Here is a 21,059-nt window from a genome sequence, read left to right as displayed (position 1 = left end):
TTACACAGTATGGTATAGCTCTGTAGGGGTGCTAATTCCTATATAATTATTCTGTTCACAGCAGATGGACACAGCAACAGGAATAACTCGGGGAGACGTTTCATATTATCTTCAGATTGTGACCTAAATGATAACTTCTCACAGGACTCTCCAGGAGAAAACCCCATTATCCCCAGTATACATCCAGCATCTCACAGTGCACATATATCATCTGATCCCTCTAACCATGAAGAATGCTCCCCTGATACTCCCAGTAGTGTAACACACAACTCAGATCACACAGGTGATAAACCATTGTCATGTTCTGAATGTGGGAAAGGATTTACCAAGCAGATCAGTCTTTCTATACATCAGAAGAGAGAACACAGCTGAAAGGCCTTTTCTATGTTCTCAGTGTGGGAAATGTTTTACATGTAAAACATATCTTGTTAGACATAAGAGACATTATACAGGTGAGAAACAATTTTCATGTTCTGAATGTGTGAAATGTTTTACAAAGAAATCACATCTTGTTACACATCAGAGACAACACACAGGTGAGAAACCATTTTCATGTTCTGAATGTGGGAAATGTTTTACACGGAAATCATTTGTTGTTATACATCAGAGATGTCACACAGGTGAGAAACCATTTCCATGTTCTGTGTGTGGGAAATGTTTTACACAGAAATCAGAACTTGTTACACATCAGAGACGACACACAGGTGAGAAGCCATTTCCATGCTCTGAGTGTGGGAAATGTTTTACACAGAAATCAGAACTTGTTAGACATCAGAGACATCACACAGGTGAGAAACCATTTCCATGCTCTGAGTGTGGGAAATGTTTTACACGGAAATCATTTCTTATTATACATCAGAGACATCACACAGGTGAGAAACCATTTCCATGTTGTGTGTGGGAAATGTTTTACACAGAAATCAGAACTTGTTACACATCAGAGAAGTCACACAGGTGAGAAACCATTTCCATGCTCTGAGTGTGGGAAATGTTTTACAAAGAAATCCACTCTGTTTAGTCATCAGAAACGTCACACAGGAGAAAAACAAAGTATATGAGCCTATAGAAATATATAGAAATTGCAGTGGTATTTGCAGTACTGTAATATCATTGGGAATTATCAGAACAAGCATAAATAAAATGTTAGCTTAGATTGCTGTCCCTGGTTGATGGAGGGTAAATGACATTTGCATTATCACACTATGAGTCTGATTCAGCAGCGGAAGCAAATGTCGCCCTCCTGTGTAATCATCGGTACCATCGCCGCACATCAGTCACACAGCATTTACATCAGGTCTGACCAGCCGCAAACACTGCAGCTCTCCTGACACGCAGAGAGGTCTCATGCTGCAGCTGCCATCGTTATGGCTAATTTATACACGTCCATGACATGGCGATCACACGGACACACACCCGTGACACGTCGATCACACGGACAGACTCGCCCATGACATGTCGATCACACGGACAAACGCCCATGACATGGCGATCACACGGACACATACACCTGCAGTTTTCTGTCCACCCCAGTTACCTCCCCCAAACGCTGTCACCCTACAACTCACTATGTGATGTATTCCTCTGTATGTCCGTAATCGCAATGTGATCGCTGTGTGTGCGCAGTGTGACTTATATGCAGGCGTGATGGCAAACATTCGCTCTTATCTGCGTAACTATTGTCATTGTGTCCTCTGCTGAATCAGCCCCTATATACTAATATATTACACTGTATTATATATCCATACGGCTGTCACCAACATAGGGCTCCAACAGGTTCCTCATGTAATGGCTTTCAGTTTCCTTATTCTATCAGATCAGAGGTTCCCAAACTCCGCTATTACAGGTCAGGTATTAAGGATATTCATGCTTAAGCACAGGTCACTTAATACCTCAGTCAATTTGATTTAACCATTTGGACTCATATGGATATCCTTAAACCCTGGCCTGTAATGGTGGAGTTTGGGAAGCTCTGTATTAGAATATTATTGTGCTATTGGCCTATTTGTACAGTAACAAGACCACATGATGTAATATAGGGACATAACTAATCTATCATCATGACAATGTGCTGGGGATGTAATATGGGAAGTGGGAAACTATGACATCATGTGATGACTGGGCTGTAAGTGACGGGGGGAGATGGGGAGATGACATCGGTAACCTGATTTTATCTCACTGGATCCAGTATTCTCTGGTTGGGTTTCCTGGTAAATGGATCGCTAATTTCCTTACAGCAGTCTGATGTCTGGTTCTTTCTAATTAGATCCTCTGTACCCTACTATTTACACTATTTCAAAAGATAAGGACATTAATATCATGATCCCTTATGTAATTATAGCGTTCCCGCTAGGCTGTTTTGGCGGGGCGCGGCGCCCTGCCCTCCTTCTGTAGGGCAAAAAGCACCCTGCCCTCCAGGAGGAGGGCAAAAAGCGCCCTGCCCTCACAGCCTGCGGGAGCCGTTCTCACCCGCGGGACGCAGTGTCCCGCGGGTGGAGAAACATGCGGTGACCCTGTCACCGCCGGAGAATAGACGCCGGGCGCATGGGCATGCCCTCTCTAGCTCCAGCGCCCTGCCTCCCGCCGGAGCTAGAGGGAACACTATAATTATACATTATTAGATAATGTAATTAGTGTTGGGACACAGGAAGCTGCTGGTCCTGGTATAAACAACTAACAGTAATGTCCATTAAGTGCATCAGGCTCCCGATATCCCCAGCAGAATACAGATGTGAGCAGGGTACGTAGTAATGGAGGAATAATACAGGGACATCACAGGATAAGTAGGATCCGTACAGATTGTCCTCAGTATGTCCTGCACTGTCTCACCTCCCACAGTGGTGACACCACCAGTAATGTGCAGGGTCAGGAGATGGAGATTATTTGGTAGTGAGGAAATCACAGAAAGGACAATACAAGCTTTGTTACACACCTACAAAAATATGAGATAAAGAGTTTGGTAACAAGTAAGAAAACCAAATGCCGCACGTACCTGTCTGATGTCCATGTGGGGTAACACAGCTGCGTTTGGCATTTGTTTGTTAGTATTTACCACACTTTTTGACCTGAATGTTTTTGTACATTTTAGTAAAGCTGGAATAGTGACCAGTTGTCCTCTCGGTGGTGCACATGTTCTGTGATGGCTGTCATGAAGAAAATATAATTTCCCTTATGACCCAAAGCATTTGTATGACGTGAATTAAGCTATTAAAATAACCTTAAAATGATTATAAGTGATACAAATATTGATAGGCAATATTACCATATATATCTGATCTAGAATTAATGTTTTAAGTTAATAAAACGTAACATATAGAAGATGCACATTATAGAGATTTTTGTATTTTACACTTCCAAGATGACAAGATGCCAATAAAGCTGAGTGATTTACAAATCATAATTCTGAGACTCTCATAACCCTGTGACTGTCTGAGAGCCCATAGATAAGAGCTGGCACAATCACAATGACCAACCTGCTGTGCAAGATCCTGCATGTGAGATAACCAGCCCTGTGTGACCATCTGAGAGCCCATAGATAAGAGCTGCTCTGATGGGTCACACCAATGACTAAGCACAATCACAATGACCACCCTGCTGTGTAAGATCCAGCGTGTGAGATAACCATCCCTGTGTGACCATCTGAGAGCCCATAGATAAGAGCTGCTCTGATGGGTCATGCCAATCACTAAGCACAATCACAATGACCACCCTACTGTGTAAGATCCAGCGTGTAAGATAACTAGCCTGTGTGACCAAGTGACTTCATTTCCTGATATTGTGGAGAGAAGACAAACCAAGCTGGCATGGTATTAGTTGAGAACCCATCTCTGGACCTATGGACATTGAGTTACAGCCTAGGACATTTGCATACAAGCTATAGAAATGAGGTAATATCACTTTAAATTCTCCAAGATGAAGATTTAGGACACAAATTACATGTCACCTGTTACTTATGTATATTGTAATGAGCTGTGATATATAAAGCGACCATTGTAATGAGATAATTAGCTTTCGGAATTGAAGCCGAGACATGCATGTAGCTGCTGCTGACTGTGCGATATCTATATGCCAATGACTGCAGACTTGTAATTCCCTGATATAGAAACATCATATAAAAATGTATATTTTCCCTGTGCAGTCCCTCCTGGGTGATTCAGATGCCTCTGATGAAGCTGTATCATACAGAGAAATGCATTAGTCAGACTTCAAGCATGGATCCCAGACCCAATTGTGTTTACGGTAACTTCATCATTCATCACATAAACATCGTATAAAGCTAAAGACCACCATCTAATAATGATGTAATACTTCATATTGCTGGTCCAACTCAAGTCCTAATGATCCAATCATCAGCAATATAGTAGTCACCCAGGAGGGACTGCGCAGAGCTGGAGGCACAAAGCCAACACCCTGGGTATCCTGCCAGTTACATTGGACTATTCACAGTGGACACTAATATTACATGTACGCTACCTACCTGCAGGTCATTATTTTGTGAGACATCATGTGACTCTGATACAAATATCCTATTGGTCAGGGCCTTATATCTACTGGTTATAAATCTATGTTTTATATATTGGAACAATATGTAATTGGATTTTGAACAGAGAAAAAAGTAAGGCTATTGGGGCACTCTTATATAAGAATTCTTGAAATAAAATATAACTTTTATTAATGTAGTAAAAACATACCAGATACATACATAATTGTTGATGGCGAAATATAATAGACAATTTCTGCAAAATACCCCACACTGAATAAAGGGTACCAGTTAATATGCTTAATATGAAATGATACAGCAATTATCACAGAAATCGGTATATAGGCTACACAGTATGCAAACCTATGATCCCCATTAAGCAGTACAATATATGTCTACAGAACCTGGTATTCTTAAGTGGTCCCCCACATTAATACTAACCAGGCCTATCACTGCATCGCTTCCAAGATCAGACGAGTTTGGGCATAATCAGTGAAGTATGACTGTAGATCATCGCTACTGAAAATATATGGGGATTCACCCTATGCACACGGTCTGAGCCTATTATAAAATGTAGGACTATTCTCAACAGAGAGGTCCAATTGATAAATTGTTGCTGTCAAGACAGTTGATGCATAGGCATGCCTTACTTGTGATGCAATCAATTATGCATATATAACATCAGCATATATAACTCGTAAGAAACACCACATAGATAACCGTGTCAAAAGATTATAATACTGAGTTCCGTACATACATAGACAAATAGGAACTCTACCCTTGATGACAAATAAAGTAACAGAGCCTGACAGAGCACATAAAATATTCATGTACTAAATGCAATCATCACATAAACATGAAACATCATTGGAGTTATGTTATTGATATTACTAATACTCCTTTTCCAGATAATTCTATGGATAAACATTCAATATTTCTGCCTCTGCTGAAAATAATTTGTGATAGTTGCAGATGACGCTCCTTTTCCAGATAAATCTCTTATAGATAAATAATCAAAATCCCATGTTATTGCTATAGTAAGGCAGAGTAGCATACAGCCTCAATGTCCTAATACATGTCACAAACAAGAAGGATACATAAAAATAGCTGCCATAAATGGGAAATGAGCTGTGTACAAGGGATATAGAATGATGATATAGAAATAACCATGGAAAGGAGATATTCAATATAAGACAGGCTATGACTTTATAAGTCAAACCAGCTGGCCAGACATGATAATCTGCCAGTCTTTGTACGTTACCAGTGTGGGGTAAAATGGAGCCCAGTCCGTGCACTGTCTGGGTTGTCCTGGATATCAGCAGACTGTCATATGAAGAGAGAGGACGCGCGTTTCGCCCGCATCGAGGCTTGATCACCTCATGTAATACCTGAGTAGATGGTAATCCATCTAAGCGTGTACTTAGTACACGTCACTTACCCGCGACCGGAGTCGCGGCTCACGACTGATACACTGATCACAGTGCAGTAGGCTTCCCATTCCAGTTCGATTGGTTAGTGTTAGGCTCATAGAGAAATAGACCAATCAAATAGTCCCAAATAAACGCAATGCCTATTGGGATATGTAGTCCAAGAGCCGATTAGCAGCAAGTCCAAAAGGAAAGCACTGATAAAACGGATATTTATATATAGTCCTAATATATTGAACAATATAGGTTCAATCCAAAAGTCATAGTGAAATAGAAGTGGTACATATACGGTGCTGGTATATTAGGGATAACATTGGTATGGGAAATAGAAGTGGTACATATACGGTGCTGGTATATTGGGGATAACATTGGTATGGGAAATAGAAGTGGTACATATACAGTGCTGGTGTATTAGGGATAACATTGGTATGGGAAATAGAAGTGGTACATATACGGTGCTGGTGTATTAGGGATAACATTGGTATGGGAAATAGAAGTGGTACATATACAGTGCTGGTGTATTAGGGATAACATTGGTATGGGAAATAGAAGCGGTACATATATACGGTGCTGGTATATTAGGGATAACATTGGTATGGGAAATAGAAGTGGTACATATACGGTGCTGGTATATTAGGGATAACATTGTTAAGGGAAATAGAAGTGGTACATATACAGTGCTGGTATATTAGGGGTAACATCGGTATGGGAAATAGAAGTGGTACATATACGGTGCTGGTGTATTAGGGATAACATTGGTATGGGAAATAGAAGTGGTACATATACAGTGCTGGTGTATTAGGGATAACATTGGTATGGGAAATAGAAGTGGTACATATATACGGTGCTGGTATATTAGGGATAACATTGGTATGGGAAATAGAAGTGGTACATATACGGTGCTGGTATATTAGGGATAACCTTGGTATGGGAAATAGAAGTGGTACATATACAGTAATGCTGGTATATCAGGGATAACATTGGTATGGGAAATAGAAGTGGTACATATACGGTGCTGGTATATTAGGGATAACATTGTTATGGGAAATAGAAGTGGTACATATACGGTGCTGGTATATTAGGGATAACATTGTTATGGGAAATGGAAGTGGCACATATACGGTGCTGGTATATTAGGGATAACATTGTTATGGAAAATAGAAGTGGTACATATACGGTGCTGGTATATTAGGGATAACATTGTTATGGGACATAGAAGTGGTACATATACGGTGCTGGTATATTAGGGATAACATTGGTATGGGAAATAGAAGTGGTACATATAGACGGTGCTGGTATATTAGGGGATAACATTGGTATGGGAAATAGAAGTGGTACATATATACGGTGCTGGTATATTAGGGATAACATTGGTATGGGAAATAGAAGAGGTACATATACAGTGCTGGTATATTAGGGATAACATTGGTATGGGAAATAGAAGTGGTACATATACGGTGCTGGTATATTAGGGATAACCTTGGTATGGGAAATAGAAGTGGTACATATACAGTAATGCTGGTATATCAGGGATAACATTGGTATGGGAAATAGAAGTGGTACATATACGGTGCTGGTATATTAGGGATAACATTGGTATGGGAAATAGAAGTGGTACATATACGGTGCTGGTATATTAGGGATAACATTGTTATGGGAAATGGAAGTGGCACATATACGGTGCTGGTATATTAGGGATAACATTGTTATGGAAAATAGAAGTGGTACATATACGGTGCTGGTATATTAGGGATAACATTGGTATGGGAAATAGAAGTGGTACATATACAGTAATGCTGGTATATCAGGGATAACATTGGTATGGGAAATAGAAGTGGTATATTAGAGATAACATTGGTATGGGAAATAGAAGTGGTACATATACAGTGCTGGTGTATTAGGGATAACATTGGTATGGGAAATAGAAGTGGTACATATACAGTAATGCTGGTATATTAGTGATAACATTGGTATGGGAAATAGTAGTGGTACATATACGGTGCTGGTATATTAGGTGTAACAATGATATGGGAAATAGAAGTGGTACATATACAGTGCTGGTATATTAGGGATAACATTGGTATGGGAAATAGAAGTGGTACATATACAATGCTGGTATATTAGGGATAACATTGGTATGGGAAATAGAAGTGGTACATATACAGTGCTGGTATATTAGGGATAACATTGGTATGGGAAATAGAAGTGGTACATATACAGTGCTGGTATATTAGGGATAACATTGGTATGGGAAATAGAAGTGGTACATATACAGTGCTGGTATATTAGGGATAACATTGGTATGGGAAATAGAAGCGGTACATATACGGTGCTGGTATATTAGGGATAACATTGGTATGGGAAATAGAAGTGGTACATATATACGGTGCTGATATATTAGGGATAACATTGGTATGGGAAATAGAAGTGGTACATATACGGTGCTGGTATATTAGGGATAACATTGGTATGGGAAATAGAAGTGGTACATATGTACGGTGCTGGTATATTAGGGATAACATTGGTATGGGAAATAGAAGTGGTACATATACAGTGCTGGTGTATTAGGGATAACATTGGTATGGGAAATAGAAGTGGTACATATACGGTGCTGGTGTATTAGGGATAACATTGGTATGGGAAATAGAAGTGGTACATATACAGTGCTGGTGTATTAGGGATAACATTGGTATGGGAAATAGAAGCGGTACATATATACGGTGCTGGTATATTAGGGATAACATTGGTATGGGAAATAGAAGTGGTACATATACGGTGCTGGTATATTAGGGATAACATTGTTAAGGGAAATAGAAGTGGTACATATACAGTGCTGGTATATTAGGGGTAACATCGGTATGGGAAATAGAAGTGGTACATATACGGTGCTGGTGTATTAGGGATAACATTGGTATGGGAAATAGAAGTGGTACATATACAGTGCTGGTGTATTAGGGATAACATTGGTATGGGAAATAGAAGTGGTACATATATACGGTGCTGGTATATTAGGGATAACCTTGGTATGGGAAATAGAAGTGGTACATATACAGTAATGCTGGTATATCAGGGATAACATTGGTATGGGAAATAGAAGTGGTACATATACGGTGCTGGTATATTAGGGATAACATTGTTATGGGAAATAGAAGTGGTACATATACGGTGCTGGTATATTAGGGATAACATTGTTATGGGAAATGGAAGTGGCACATATACGGTGCTGGTATATTAGGGATAACATTGTTATGGGAAATAGAAGCGGTACATATACAGTGCTGGTATATTAGGGATAACATTAGTATGGGAAATAGAAGTGGTACATATACAGTGCTGGTATATTAGGGGTAACATCGGTATGGGACATAGAAGTGGTACATATACAGTGCTGGTATATTAGGGATAACATTGGTATGGGAAATAGAAGTACATATACAGTAATGCTGGTATATTAGGGATAACATTGGTATGGGTAATAGAAGTGGTACATATATGGTGCTGGTATATTAGGGATAACTTTGGTATGGGACATAGAAGTGGTACATATACGGTGCTGGTATATTAGGGATAACATTGGTATGGGAAATAGAAGTGGTACATATAGACGGTGCTGGTATATTAGGGGATAACATTGGTATGGGAAATAGAAGTGGTACATATATACGGTGCTGGTATATTAGGGATAACATTGGTATGGGAAATAGAAGTGGTACATATACGGTGCTGGTATATTAGGGATAACATTGTTATGGGAAATAGAAGTGGTACATATACAGTGCTGGTATATTAGCGATAACATTGGTATGGGAAATAGAAGCGGTACATATACAGTGCTGGTATATTAGGGATAACATTAGTATGGGAAATAGAAGTGGTACATATACAGTGCTGGTATATTAGGGGTAACATCGGTATGGGACATAGAAGTGGTACATATACAGTGCTGGTATATTAGGGATAACATTGGTATGGGAAATAGAAGTACATATACAGTAATGCTGGTATATTAGGGATAACATTGGTATGGGTAATAGAAGTGGTACATATATGGTGCTGGTATATTAGGGATAACTTTGGTATGGGACATAGAAGTGGTACATATACGGTGCTGGTATATTAGGGATAACATTGGTATGGGAAATAGAAGTGGTACATATAGACGGTGCTGGTATATTAGGGGATAACATTGGTATGGGAAATAGAAGTGGTACATATATACGGTGCTGGTATATTAGGGATAACATTGGTATGGGAAATAGAAGTGGTACATATACGGTGCTGGTATATTAGGGATAACATTGGTATGGGAAATAGAAGTGGTACATATACAGTAATGCTGGTATATTAGGGATAACATTGGTATGGGAAATAGAAGTGGTACATATACGGTGCTGGTATATTAGGGAAAAAATTGGTATGGGAAATAGAAGTGGTACATATACAGTGCTGGTGTATTAGGGATAACATTGGTATGGGAAATAGAAGTGGTACATATACAGTAATGCTGGTATATTAGGGATAACATTGGTATGGGAAATAGAAGTGGTACATATACAGTGCTGGTATATTAGGGATAACATTGGTATGGGAAATAGAAGTGGTACATATACAGTAATGCTGGTATATTAGGGGTAACATTGGTATGGGAAATAGAAGCGGTACATATACGGTGCTCCTATATTAGGGATAACATTGGTATGGGATATAGAAGCGGTACATATACGGTGCTGGTATATTAGGGATAACATTGGTATGGGAAATAGAAGTGGTACATATATACGGTGCTGGTATATTAGGGATAACATTGGTATGGGAAATAGAAGTGGTACATATATGGTGCTGGTATATTAGGGATAACATTGGTATGAGAAATAGAAGTGGTACATATATGGTGCTGGTATATTGGGGATAACATTGGTATGGGAAATAGAAGTGGTACATATACGGTGCTGGTATATTAGGGATAACCTTGGTATGGGAAATAGAAGTGGTACATATACAGTAATGCTGGTATATCAGGGATAACATTGGTATGGGAAATAGAAGTGGTACATATACGGTGCTGGTATATTAGGGATAACATTGTTATGGGAAATAGAAGTGGTACATATACGGTGCTGGTATATTAGGGATAACATTGTTATGGGAAATGGAAGTGGCACATATACGGTGCTGGTATATTAGGGATAACATTGTTATGGAAAATAGAAGTGGTACATATACGGTGCTGGTATATTAGGGATAACATTGGTATGGGAAATAGAAGTGGTACATATACAGTAATGCTGGTATATCAGGGATAACATTGGTATGGGAAATAGAAGTGGTATATTAGAGATAACATTGGTATGGGAAATAGAAGTGGTACATATACAGTGCTGGTGTATTAGGGATAACATTGGTATGGGAAATAGAAGTGGTACATATACAGTAATGCTGGTATATTAGTGATAACATTGGTATGGGAAATAGTAGTGGTACATATACGGTGCTGGTATATTAGGTGTAACAATGATATGGGAAATAGAAGTGGTACATATACAGTGCTGGTATATTAGGGATAACATTGGTATGGGAAATAGAAGTGGTACATATACAATGCTGGTATATTAGGGATAACATTGGTATGGGAAATAGAAGTGGTACATATACAGTGCTGGTATATTAGGGATAACATTGGTATGGGAAATAGAAGTGGTACATATACAGTGCTGGTATATTAGGGATAACATTGGTATGGGAAATAGAAGTGGTACATATACAGTGCTGGTATATTAGGGATAACATTGGTATGGGAAAAAGAAGCGGTACATATACGGTGCTGGTATATTAGGGATAACATTGGTATGGGAAATAGAAGTGGTACATATATACGGTGCTGATATATTAGGGATAACATTGGTATGGGAAATAGAAGTGGTACATATACGGTGCTGGTATATTAGGGATAACATTGGTATGGGAAATAGAAGTGGTACATATGTACGGTGCTGGTATATTAGGGATAACATTGGTATGGGAAATAGAAGTGGTACATATACGGTGCTGGTATATTAGGGATAACATTGGTATGGGAAATAGAAGCGGTACATATACAGTGCTGGTATATTAGGGATAACATTAGTATGGGAAATAGAAGTGGTACATATACAGTGCTGGTATATTAGGGGTAACATCGGTATGGGACATAGAAGTGGTACATATACAGTGCTGGTATATTAGGGATAACATTGGTATGGGAAATAGAAGTACATATACAGTAATGCTGGTATATTAGGGATAACATTGGTATGGGTAATAGAAGTGGTACATATATGGTGCTGGTATATTAGGGATAACTTTGGTATGGGACATAGAAGTGGTACATATACGGTGCTGGTATATTAGGGATAACATTGGTATGGGAAATAGAAGTGGTACATATAGACGGTGCTGGTATATTAGGGGATAACATTGGTATGGGAAATAGAAGTGGTACATATATACGGTGCTGGTATATTAGGGATAACATTGGTATGGGAAATAGAAGTGGTACATATACGGTGCTGGTATATTAGGGATAACATTGTTATGGGAAATAGAAGTGGTACATATACAGTGCTGGTATATTAGCGATAACATTGGTATGGGAAATAGAAGCGGTACATATACAGTGCTGGTATATTAGGGATAACATTAGTATGGGAAATAGAAGTGGTACATATACAGTGCTGGTATATTAGGGGTAACATCGGTATGGGACATAGAAGTGGTACATATACAGTGCTGGTATATTAGGGATAACATTGGTATGGGAAATAGAAGTACATATACAGTAATGCTGGTATATTAGGGATAACATTGGTATGGGTAATAGAAGTGGTACATATATGGTGCTGGTATATTAGGGATAACTTTGGTATGGGACATAGAAGTGGTACATATACGGTGCTGGTATATTAGGGATAACATTGGTATGGGAAATAGAAGTGGTACATATAGACGGTGCTGGTATATTAGGGGATAACATTGGTATGGGAAATAGAAGTGGTACATATATACGGTGCTGGTATATTAGGGATAACATTGGTATGGGAAATAGAAGTGGTACATATACGGTGCTGGTATATTAGGGATAACATTGGTATGGGAAATAGAAGTGGTACATATACAGTAATGCTGGTATATTAGGGATAACATTGGTATGGGAAATAGAAGTGGTACATATACGGTGCTGGTATATTAGGGAAAAAATTGGTATGGGAAATAGAAGTGGTACATATACAGTGCTGGTGTATTAGGGATAACAATGGTATGGGAAATAGAAGTGGTACATATACAGTAATGCTGGTATATTAGGGATAACATTGGTATGGGAAATAGAAGTGGTACATATACAGTGCTGGTATATTAGGGATAACATTGGTATGGGAAATAGAAGTGGTACATATACAGTAATGCTGGTATATTAGGGGTAACATTGGTATGGGAAATAGAAGCGGTACATATACGGTGCTCCTATATTAGGGATAACATTGGTATGGGATATAGAAGCGGTACATATACGGTGCTGGTATATTAGGGATAACATTGGTATGGGAAATAGAAGTGGTACATATATACGGTGCTGGTATATTAGGGATAACATTGGTATGGGAAATAGAAGTGGTACATATATGGTGCTGGTATATTAGGGATAACATTGGTATGAGAAATAGAAGTGGTACATATACGGTGCTGGTATATTGGGGATAACATTGGTATGGGAAATAGAAGTGGTACATATACAGTGCTGGTGTATTAGGGATAACATTGGTATGGGAAATAGAAGTGGTACATATACGGTGCTGGTGTATTAGGGATAACATTGGTATGGGAAATAGAAGTGGTACATATACAGTGCTGGTGTATTAGGGATAACATTGGTATGGGAAATAGAAGTGGTACATATATACGGTGCTGGTATATTAGGGATTACATTGGTATGGGAAATAGAAGTGGTACATGTACGGTGCTGGTATATTAGGGATAACATTGGTATGGGAAATAGAAGCGGTACATATACGGTGCTGGTATATTAGGGATAACATTGGTATGGGAAATAGAAGCGGTACATATACGGTGCTGGTATATTAGGGATAACATTGGTATGGGAAATAGAAGTGGTACATATACGGTGCTGGTATATTAGGGATAACATTGGTATGGGAAAGAGAAGCGGTACATATACAGTGCAATAATACGTGTGTGCTTATAGCTTTGTGTGTGTGTATACATGGAGTTTGTTGTAATGTGTGAGTATATGGTTTTACAGTGCAGGGAAGAGACTGGTCAGATCTCTGGGCTGGTAACACACAGTGACATGATGTGAGGAGGAGAGCAGGAGTATAATAGGGGCTGATGGCTCCTGATGTATGAGATACACCAGAGAGTGTGGGGAGGAGACTGGTCAGATCTCTGGGCTGGTAACATACAGTGACATGATGTGAGGGGGAGAGCAGAAGTATAATAGGGGCTGATGGCTCCTGATGTGTGAGATAAACCAGAGTGTGGGGAGGAGACTGGTCAGATCTCTGGGCTGGTAACCAAGTGACATGATGTGAGGAGGAGAGCAGGAGTATAATAGGGGCTGATGGCTCCTGATGTATGAGATACTCCAGAGAGTCTAGGGAGGAGACTGGTCAGATCTCTGGGCTGGTAACAGTGACATGATGTGAGGTGGAGAGGAGGAGTATAATAGGGACTGATGGCTCCTGATGTATGAGATACACCAGAGAGTGTGGGGAGGAGACTGGTCAGATCTCTGGGCTGGTAACATTCAGTGACATGATGTGAGGGGGAAAGCAGGAGTATAATAGGGGCTGATGGCTCCTGATGTATGAGATACACCAGAGAGTGGGAGGAGGAGATTGGTCAGGTCTCTGCGCTGGTAACACACAGTGACATGATGTGAGGGGGAGAGCAGGAGTATAATAGGGGCTGATGGCTCCTGATGTGTGAGATGCACCAGAGAGTGTGCAGCTAATTGACTTTGAACTACATATCCCAAGAGGCATTGCGTCTATTAATGCCAACTCCATTTATCTATGATCTGCATAGAAGCCTAATATAATTATATGTACTATTAGCTGGTTGCCTAGTGTCACTGGCTTATGTGGTTTCCTGTCCCATGATAGTAGCTGGGCAATGTGTAAGCTTGGGGAATGTTACTCACCACATGTCACCATGGCTGGGTCTATGCCGTCTGCTTGGTAACCCCGTTGTGTTGTATTTTATCTGTGCAGCAGGAGCCATATCTGCTGTATGTACAGTTATTGTAATAAAGTAGCTGTAGAGTAGTTTGCAAATTCAAATTATACATCATGGACTAATATTAGTATTATTATTATAAATCATTATATATATATATGGAGTCCGCTTTGCCTTACGCTGTATATAAACAGAACACATTGTAAGCCTAACAAGGGAATAGTGCAGAAAACTTACAGTACAAAACATTTTAGCACATGGGACACCAGCTATAACAACACTGCAGCTTATACAGTCACAGTAACCACAGAAGCAGCACGGGCTGAGCCCAATGGTTCTGTGCTGCTTTTAGTATTGGGGAGGAGGCGTTAGTATAGGTCAGGGACGAGGGCCCTGTTCATTAGAGCTTACAGTCTGTAGGTGGAGGGGCTGGCAGACAGGGGTGACACTTAGAGTATACATAGTGAGGAAGGAGCATACAGAGGTGGGTGAAGATGAGAGCAGGAAAGCTTTAGTAAAGAAGTAGATCTACAGAGTTTGTGAAGCTTAGGAGAGTCAGTAGGTGAGAGTACCAGGGGTGGGGAGCAGCACAGGTTAAGTCCTGGAGGCTGAAGTGGGAGGATGTAATTAGTTGGGAGGAGAGGCACCAGTTCTTGGCAGAACAAAGTGGGCGGTGGTAGTCTGGAGGGAAATGGAGAAGTAGGGGGGAGATGATTGGTTGAGGGCATTTTAGGTGAGTTTGAATTGGGTTCTCACATGGGTAGGGAACAAGTGTTGGGCCTGTAGGGGAGACAGAAGCAGTTATTTTGGAGATGATGAGCCAGGACAGATTGGAGGGGAGAGAGGTGGGAGTTGGGGAGGCCACATAGGTGGAAGTTGCAGTAGAAGAGTCTAAAGATGTACAGTGAGTGGATGAGGGCCTTAGGTGCCTCTAGGGTGAGAGAGGGGCTGATCCTGGAGATATTTTAAAGATAGAACTGACAAGACTGTAAAAGGAACTTAATGCGGGCATTAAAGGATATCTCCAAGACTTCAGACTTGTGGGATAGAAGAGATGGAAAGGTTGTCGATGGATAGTAAAATTGAGGGAGGTGAGGGGACTCCACATGGTAGGAAGACGATCAGCTCAGTCTAAGACATGTTAAGTATAAGAAAGCGCTGAAACATCCATGAACATTTGCTCCTCAATGTAAACATTTATGTCTATTCTCATTTGTTTCCTGTAGATGAACACACAAGCAGGAATATCTCAGAGGGAGATCTCATCGTGTCGCCAGATTTTAAAATAGAAGATGAGAACATCACACAAGATTCTCCAGGAGAAACTCCCATTACCCTAAATATACATCCAACACTTCACAGTACGGATATATCATCTGATCCCTCTAATCATGAAGAACATTCTCCTGATAATTCAGATCTTGTTATACACAGTACAGCTCATAAAGGTGATACGCTATTATCTTGTTCTGAATCTTGTTAAAGTTCTATACGTCACTCAGTTTTTGTTAGACATCAAAAAATTCACACAGGTGAGAAACCATTTCCATGTCCTGAGTGTGGAAAATGTTTTGCACAGAAATCAGAACTTGTTAGACATCAGAGACATCACACAGGTGAGAAACCATTTCCATGTTCTGAGTGTGGTAAATGTTTTACACAGAAATCACATCTTGTTACACATCAGAGACGTCACACAGGTGAGAAACCATTTCCATGCTCTGAGTGTGGGAAATGTTTTACACTGAAATCAGATCTTGTTACGCATCAGAGACGTCACACAGGTGAGAAACCATTTCCATGTTCTGAGTGTGGGAAATGTTTTGCACAGAAATCAGATCTTGTTACGCATCAGAGACGTCACACAGGTGAGAAACCATTTCCATGCTCTGAGTGTGGGAAATGTTTTACACTGAAATCAGATCTTGTTACACATCAGAGACGTCACACAGGTGAGAAACCATTTCCATGTTCTGAGTGTGGGAAATGTTTTACACAGAAATCAAATCTTGTTACACATCAGAGAAGTCACACAGGCGAGAAACCATTTCCATGCTCTGAGTGTGGGAAACGTTTTATACAGAAATCAGCTCTTGTTACACATCGGAAAAGTCACACAGGTAAGAAACCATTTCCATGTTCTGAGTGTGGGAAATGTTTTACACAGAAATCGCATATTGTTACACATCAGAGATGTCACACATGAGAAATTCAATTTCAGTCAGCTAATATACATGAAACGGGCATCAATAATAATTATTGAAAAAGCTGTGTATATTATAATGTAAATAATAAAAGCCAGCATGAATACATTTACAGCGTGTATACTCCATTGTGTATGGACTTCACTGAGTTATTGAGGTCTTTACGTAAGGCTGTGTACCTGTTGCACTTTCTCCCTCTACTCCTGTTATTTGCTTGGGTGACTTTAATAATGTAATGGATCCTTCCATAGACCATTGGAGAAAGTTAATTATTTCTTTACCCCCTTCCCAATGCCCTTTATCTAAATGAATTGCATACACCAAGAAAAAATTGGTTGGGATGCGCTGACACAAAAGCGGCTGGTACAGGGATAGTCACACCCTGAAATCACAGTAAAACACAAAAGAACCAGCGCTAAAAAAGATGGACGGTGATCTTTAAATAACGAAAATGTCATTTATTATAAAAAAACAAGAGTAAAACAGTAAAAGCCACACATGATAATAAATGGTTGAATGAGCGAACAGCACTCTCAATGTGGGATTCCAATGAAAGATATGAACACAGTGTTAAAATATATCTCTGATCCTGTATACTGAGCAGATGGTATAGGACCTAGGACTCCTTCCACTATATCCAAGGTTTTGAGATTTCAAGCAGCCTATATGAATAGACAGTACAATTGGTTTTAACAGTCTTTAGCATCCAAAGAGCAAATTGAATAAGCTGTTAATAATCCACCTGTATTTTGTTCCGCATGCCGTATTCTCATTGGTTAGACAGAAATGACACCCATAGACCACACATTTCTAAATTTCTGGACTCCATCATATAGTGTATATCCCCACTAATAAGGTGACGTGTTCCGGATAATTACCCCTGGGTATACACTATATGATGGAGCCCAGGAATTTAGAAATATGTGGTCTATGGGTGTCATTTCTGTCTAACCAATGAGAATACGGCATGCGATCATGTGACACTAGGTTATCACATGATTGCATTGCCGTTAATTGTACAATATAGATTCTGATCAAGATAAATTTTCCCTACACCATTTACGGGTAAGTGGGATTGCCTAATCTTAGCTTTGTTTAAGCCTTTTTTTAATTAAATGTGTTTGATGGACTTTTTTCTTTTCATTTATTAATTCTATTGCCACTACATGTGTTATTAATTAACCAATTACTCCTGGGTATTTAACTACCCCAACAATATGAACCAATGCACATACTCCTGAGGAAGCTAGGTGCCTCTTGCCTAGTGAAACGCATTGAGGTGATTGCTCTGGGAATCCTGCTAACATTGGACTTTCCTTTGGACCCCACAACCTTTCCAGGACTGAGTGCAGCGCCGGAACAAAATGCAGGTGGATTATTAACAGCTTATTCAATTTGCACTTTGGATGCTAAAGACTGTGTTGAAACCAATTGTACCGACTATTCATATGGCTGCTTGAAATCTCAAAACCTTGGATATAGTGGAAGGAGTCCTAGGTCCTATACCATCTGCTCAATATACAGGATCAGAGATATATTTTAACACTGTGTTCATATCTTTCATTGGAATCCCGCATTGAGAGTGCTGATTGCTGTATTGGGCTGGTTGGATGTCTGGTGTGTCCGCTATCCCTCTACCTTTTTCTGTCAGTCCTCCACTCATCGCTCTTTGTCACGTATTGAAATGGTTTTTATTTCACCTATTTTGGTTCCCAGTTTCTGTAGTTGATTATTTGTCGAGGGGTGTCTCCGACCACTCTCCGCTGTGCATTAGTATTGGTTCCTCCCTTTCGGACGGTGCCCGCTTTTGGAAACTTAACCCATTCTGGTTAGACCTAGTGGGTGCCGGCTCTGAATGAGAAGCTGCTTGGGTTTTCTATTGTGTGGATAATGCCTCATGTACTGATGTTTCTCTCCTTTGGGATTCCTTTAAGGCATTTCTAAGGGGCACCTTTATTAAGCGTATTGATAACATTAAATTATTTCATGGGGAGACTTCCGGTGGGCGGGGCATCAAGTATGGCCGCGTTTTAACTTGGCTCCCTGTGAAGGACAGTGAATCCTGAAACATCAGGGCACGAAACACAGAATTGAGCCAAGCTGTGTTCACTATGATATCCCTCTTCACCTGAGGAATCCAGGGATACCTATATTGTCAGGGAGCCTAAAGTATTTTCCCCGGAATCCAGCCATTAATTGGCGCGAACACACCCTGACAACCAGAAGGGTTTCCCTTGTGGGACTTCAACGCTTGGGAAGTCTCTTACCTGCTGTCCGCTAATTTGCTGCAGACTCGGCATTGCTGGAACTAAACAGGGCTAACGGGGTCCTCTTGGAGCCGACAGGACCTTCAGCGCGGACGAGCGCTGCCTGCTCCCGGCGGGCATTCTGTGACATACCGCCCCTGGCCTGCGGGAGAGACACCACCTATTGCTGATTCGGCGGCTGCCTACTGCTGTGTACGCCCGCTTCCTGCGCCCGCTGTGGACCTGCTGACTCCAGGTGGGGGTGGTGCTGCCATCCGCTGACTGAGGCTGTGGACGCTGGAGACGTCTTCTCCCGGTTGCCCTTACCTGATGTGCCAGCAGTAGATGTGGAGGAGCGGCTCCTTATCTGCAAATTGACCGATCTTCTGTGCCAACTGCCTTGTTCAGGGAGCTGTGGAGCCGCTGCGCCTCTTCCATCCTGCAGAGCTGCTGGGGATCGTCCCGGAGATTGCAGCTGAAGTCAGGGGTCAGGTACCGCATGCGCTGCCTAGCGCTCTGACTTACCTGCCTAGGTGACTCTAGTGACCAATGCCTGTGATATAGGTCACTGAATATTCTGGCCTGGCTTGTCAGAGATGACCAGTCCTGTCACCTGTTTGTGACCCTTGGCATTGTCTTCCTTGAGTCCCCCCCCCCTCTGGTGCTAGCACTTTACTCAAAGAGTTTTGTTGAAAGCATTCAACGCTCCGAATATTTTGTGTGGAGAAACTTTACAAATGCGATGTGTTTTCCTGATGCTATAATACATTGTACTGTTTTTTTTTCTCTGTGATATTTGCATAATTACATATAGGTTGTACTGGGCTAATGCTGAATTGTTGACTGCTGATATATGGTAGTTTTATTTGAGACGCACTACACTGTGCCCACTTTTTACAATTTTTGTGTTCATTCTAAGAAGTGACCATACAACTGCTGCTGTCAACAATGTATATGATACAATCTAAACTAACAACCACAATGTGATTACTATGGTTATAGCTTTATTGTACAAATCCGAGTAGCTTCAACCCCCTAATTGTTGCATTGTAAGTCTATGAATCCTTTAAGATAACTATTGCCAAATACTGTATTGGCTGCGTAGGACAACTATAACTTTTACTGTCTTGTTTCTGTGTGCTTGGATATGGACAAATATGTCCATAAAAATACTTCAAATAAAACTCCCCAATCTAACACAAATACTAGAATGAATAGATCTGGCAAATCCCAGCCTCCACCTACCCCTACTGGGGAGGAAAAATCGGCTATTCATCAATTACGGAAATGGTTCAGGAAATTTCCAAACTGATAATGCCCCAAATAGAAAAAATTGAAAAAAAACTTGAAAACATTCAAACATCATTTGATACGGCTCTTACTAAAATAGAGGCAAACACAACTAGAATTAACACACTGGAGCAAAGAGTGAGTGATATAGAGGACCAGACTCATACGCTCCAAAATTCTTCAGACA

At 40.4% G+C, this 21,059-nt stretch overlaps 1 protein-coding gene and 1 pseudogene across 1 annotated transcript in view; one reads left to right on the top strand and one right to left on the bottom strand.

The window, feature by feature from the left end:
- Nucleotides 1-17,371, top strand: part of LOC148436181 (uncharacterized) — a 32,775-nt gene extending 15,404 nt beyond the window's left edge. The window contains 3 exon segments of the mRNA XM_088465248.1: nt 62-329; nt 331-872; nt 16,665-17,371. Of these exon segments, the coding sequence (XP_088321374.1) occupies nt 62-329; nt 331-872; nt 16,665-17,338 (1,484 nt within the window). The 3' untranslated portion in view covers nt 17,339-17,371.
- LOC148436182 (5S ribosomal RNA) lies at nt 4,870-4,988 on the bottom strand (annotated as a pseudogene).
- Nucleotides 17,372-21,059: the final 3,688 nt, after the last annotated feature.

Source organism: Taudactylus pleione, unplaced genomic scaffold (genome assembly GCF_031769625.1).
Source record: "Taudactylus pleione unplaced genomic scaffold, aTauple2 ptg001919l, whole genome shotgun sequence".
Taxonomy (NCBI): Eukaryota; Metazoa; Chordata; class Amphibia; order Anura; family Myobatrachidae; genus Taudactylus; species Taudactylus pleione.
Note: the sequence above shows the minus strand (reverse complement) of the source record. Positions and strands in the feature narration are given on the sequence as shown.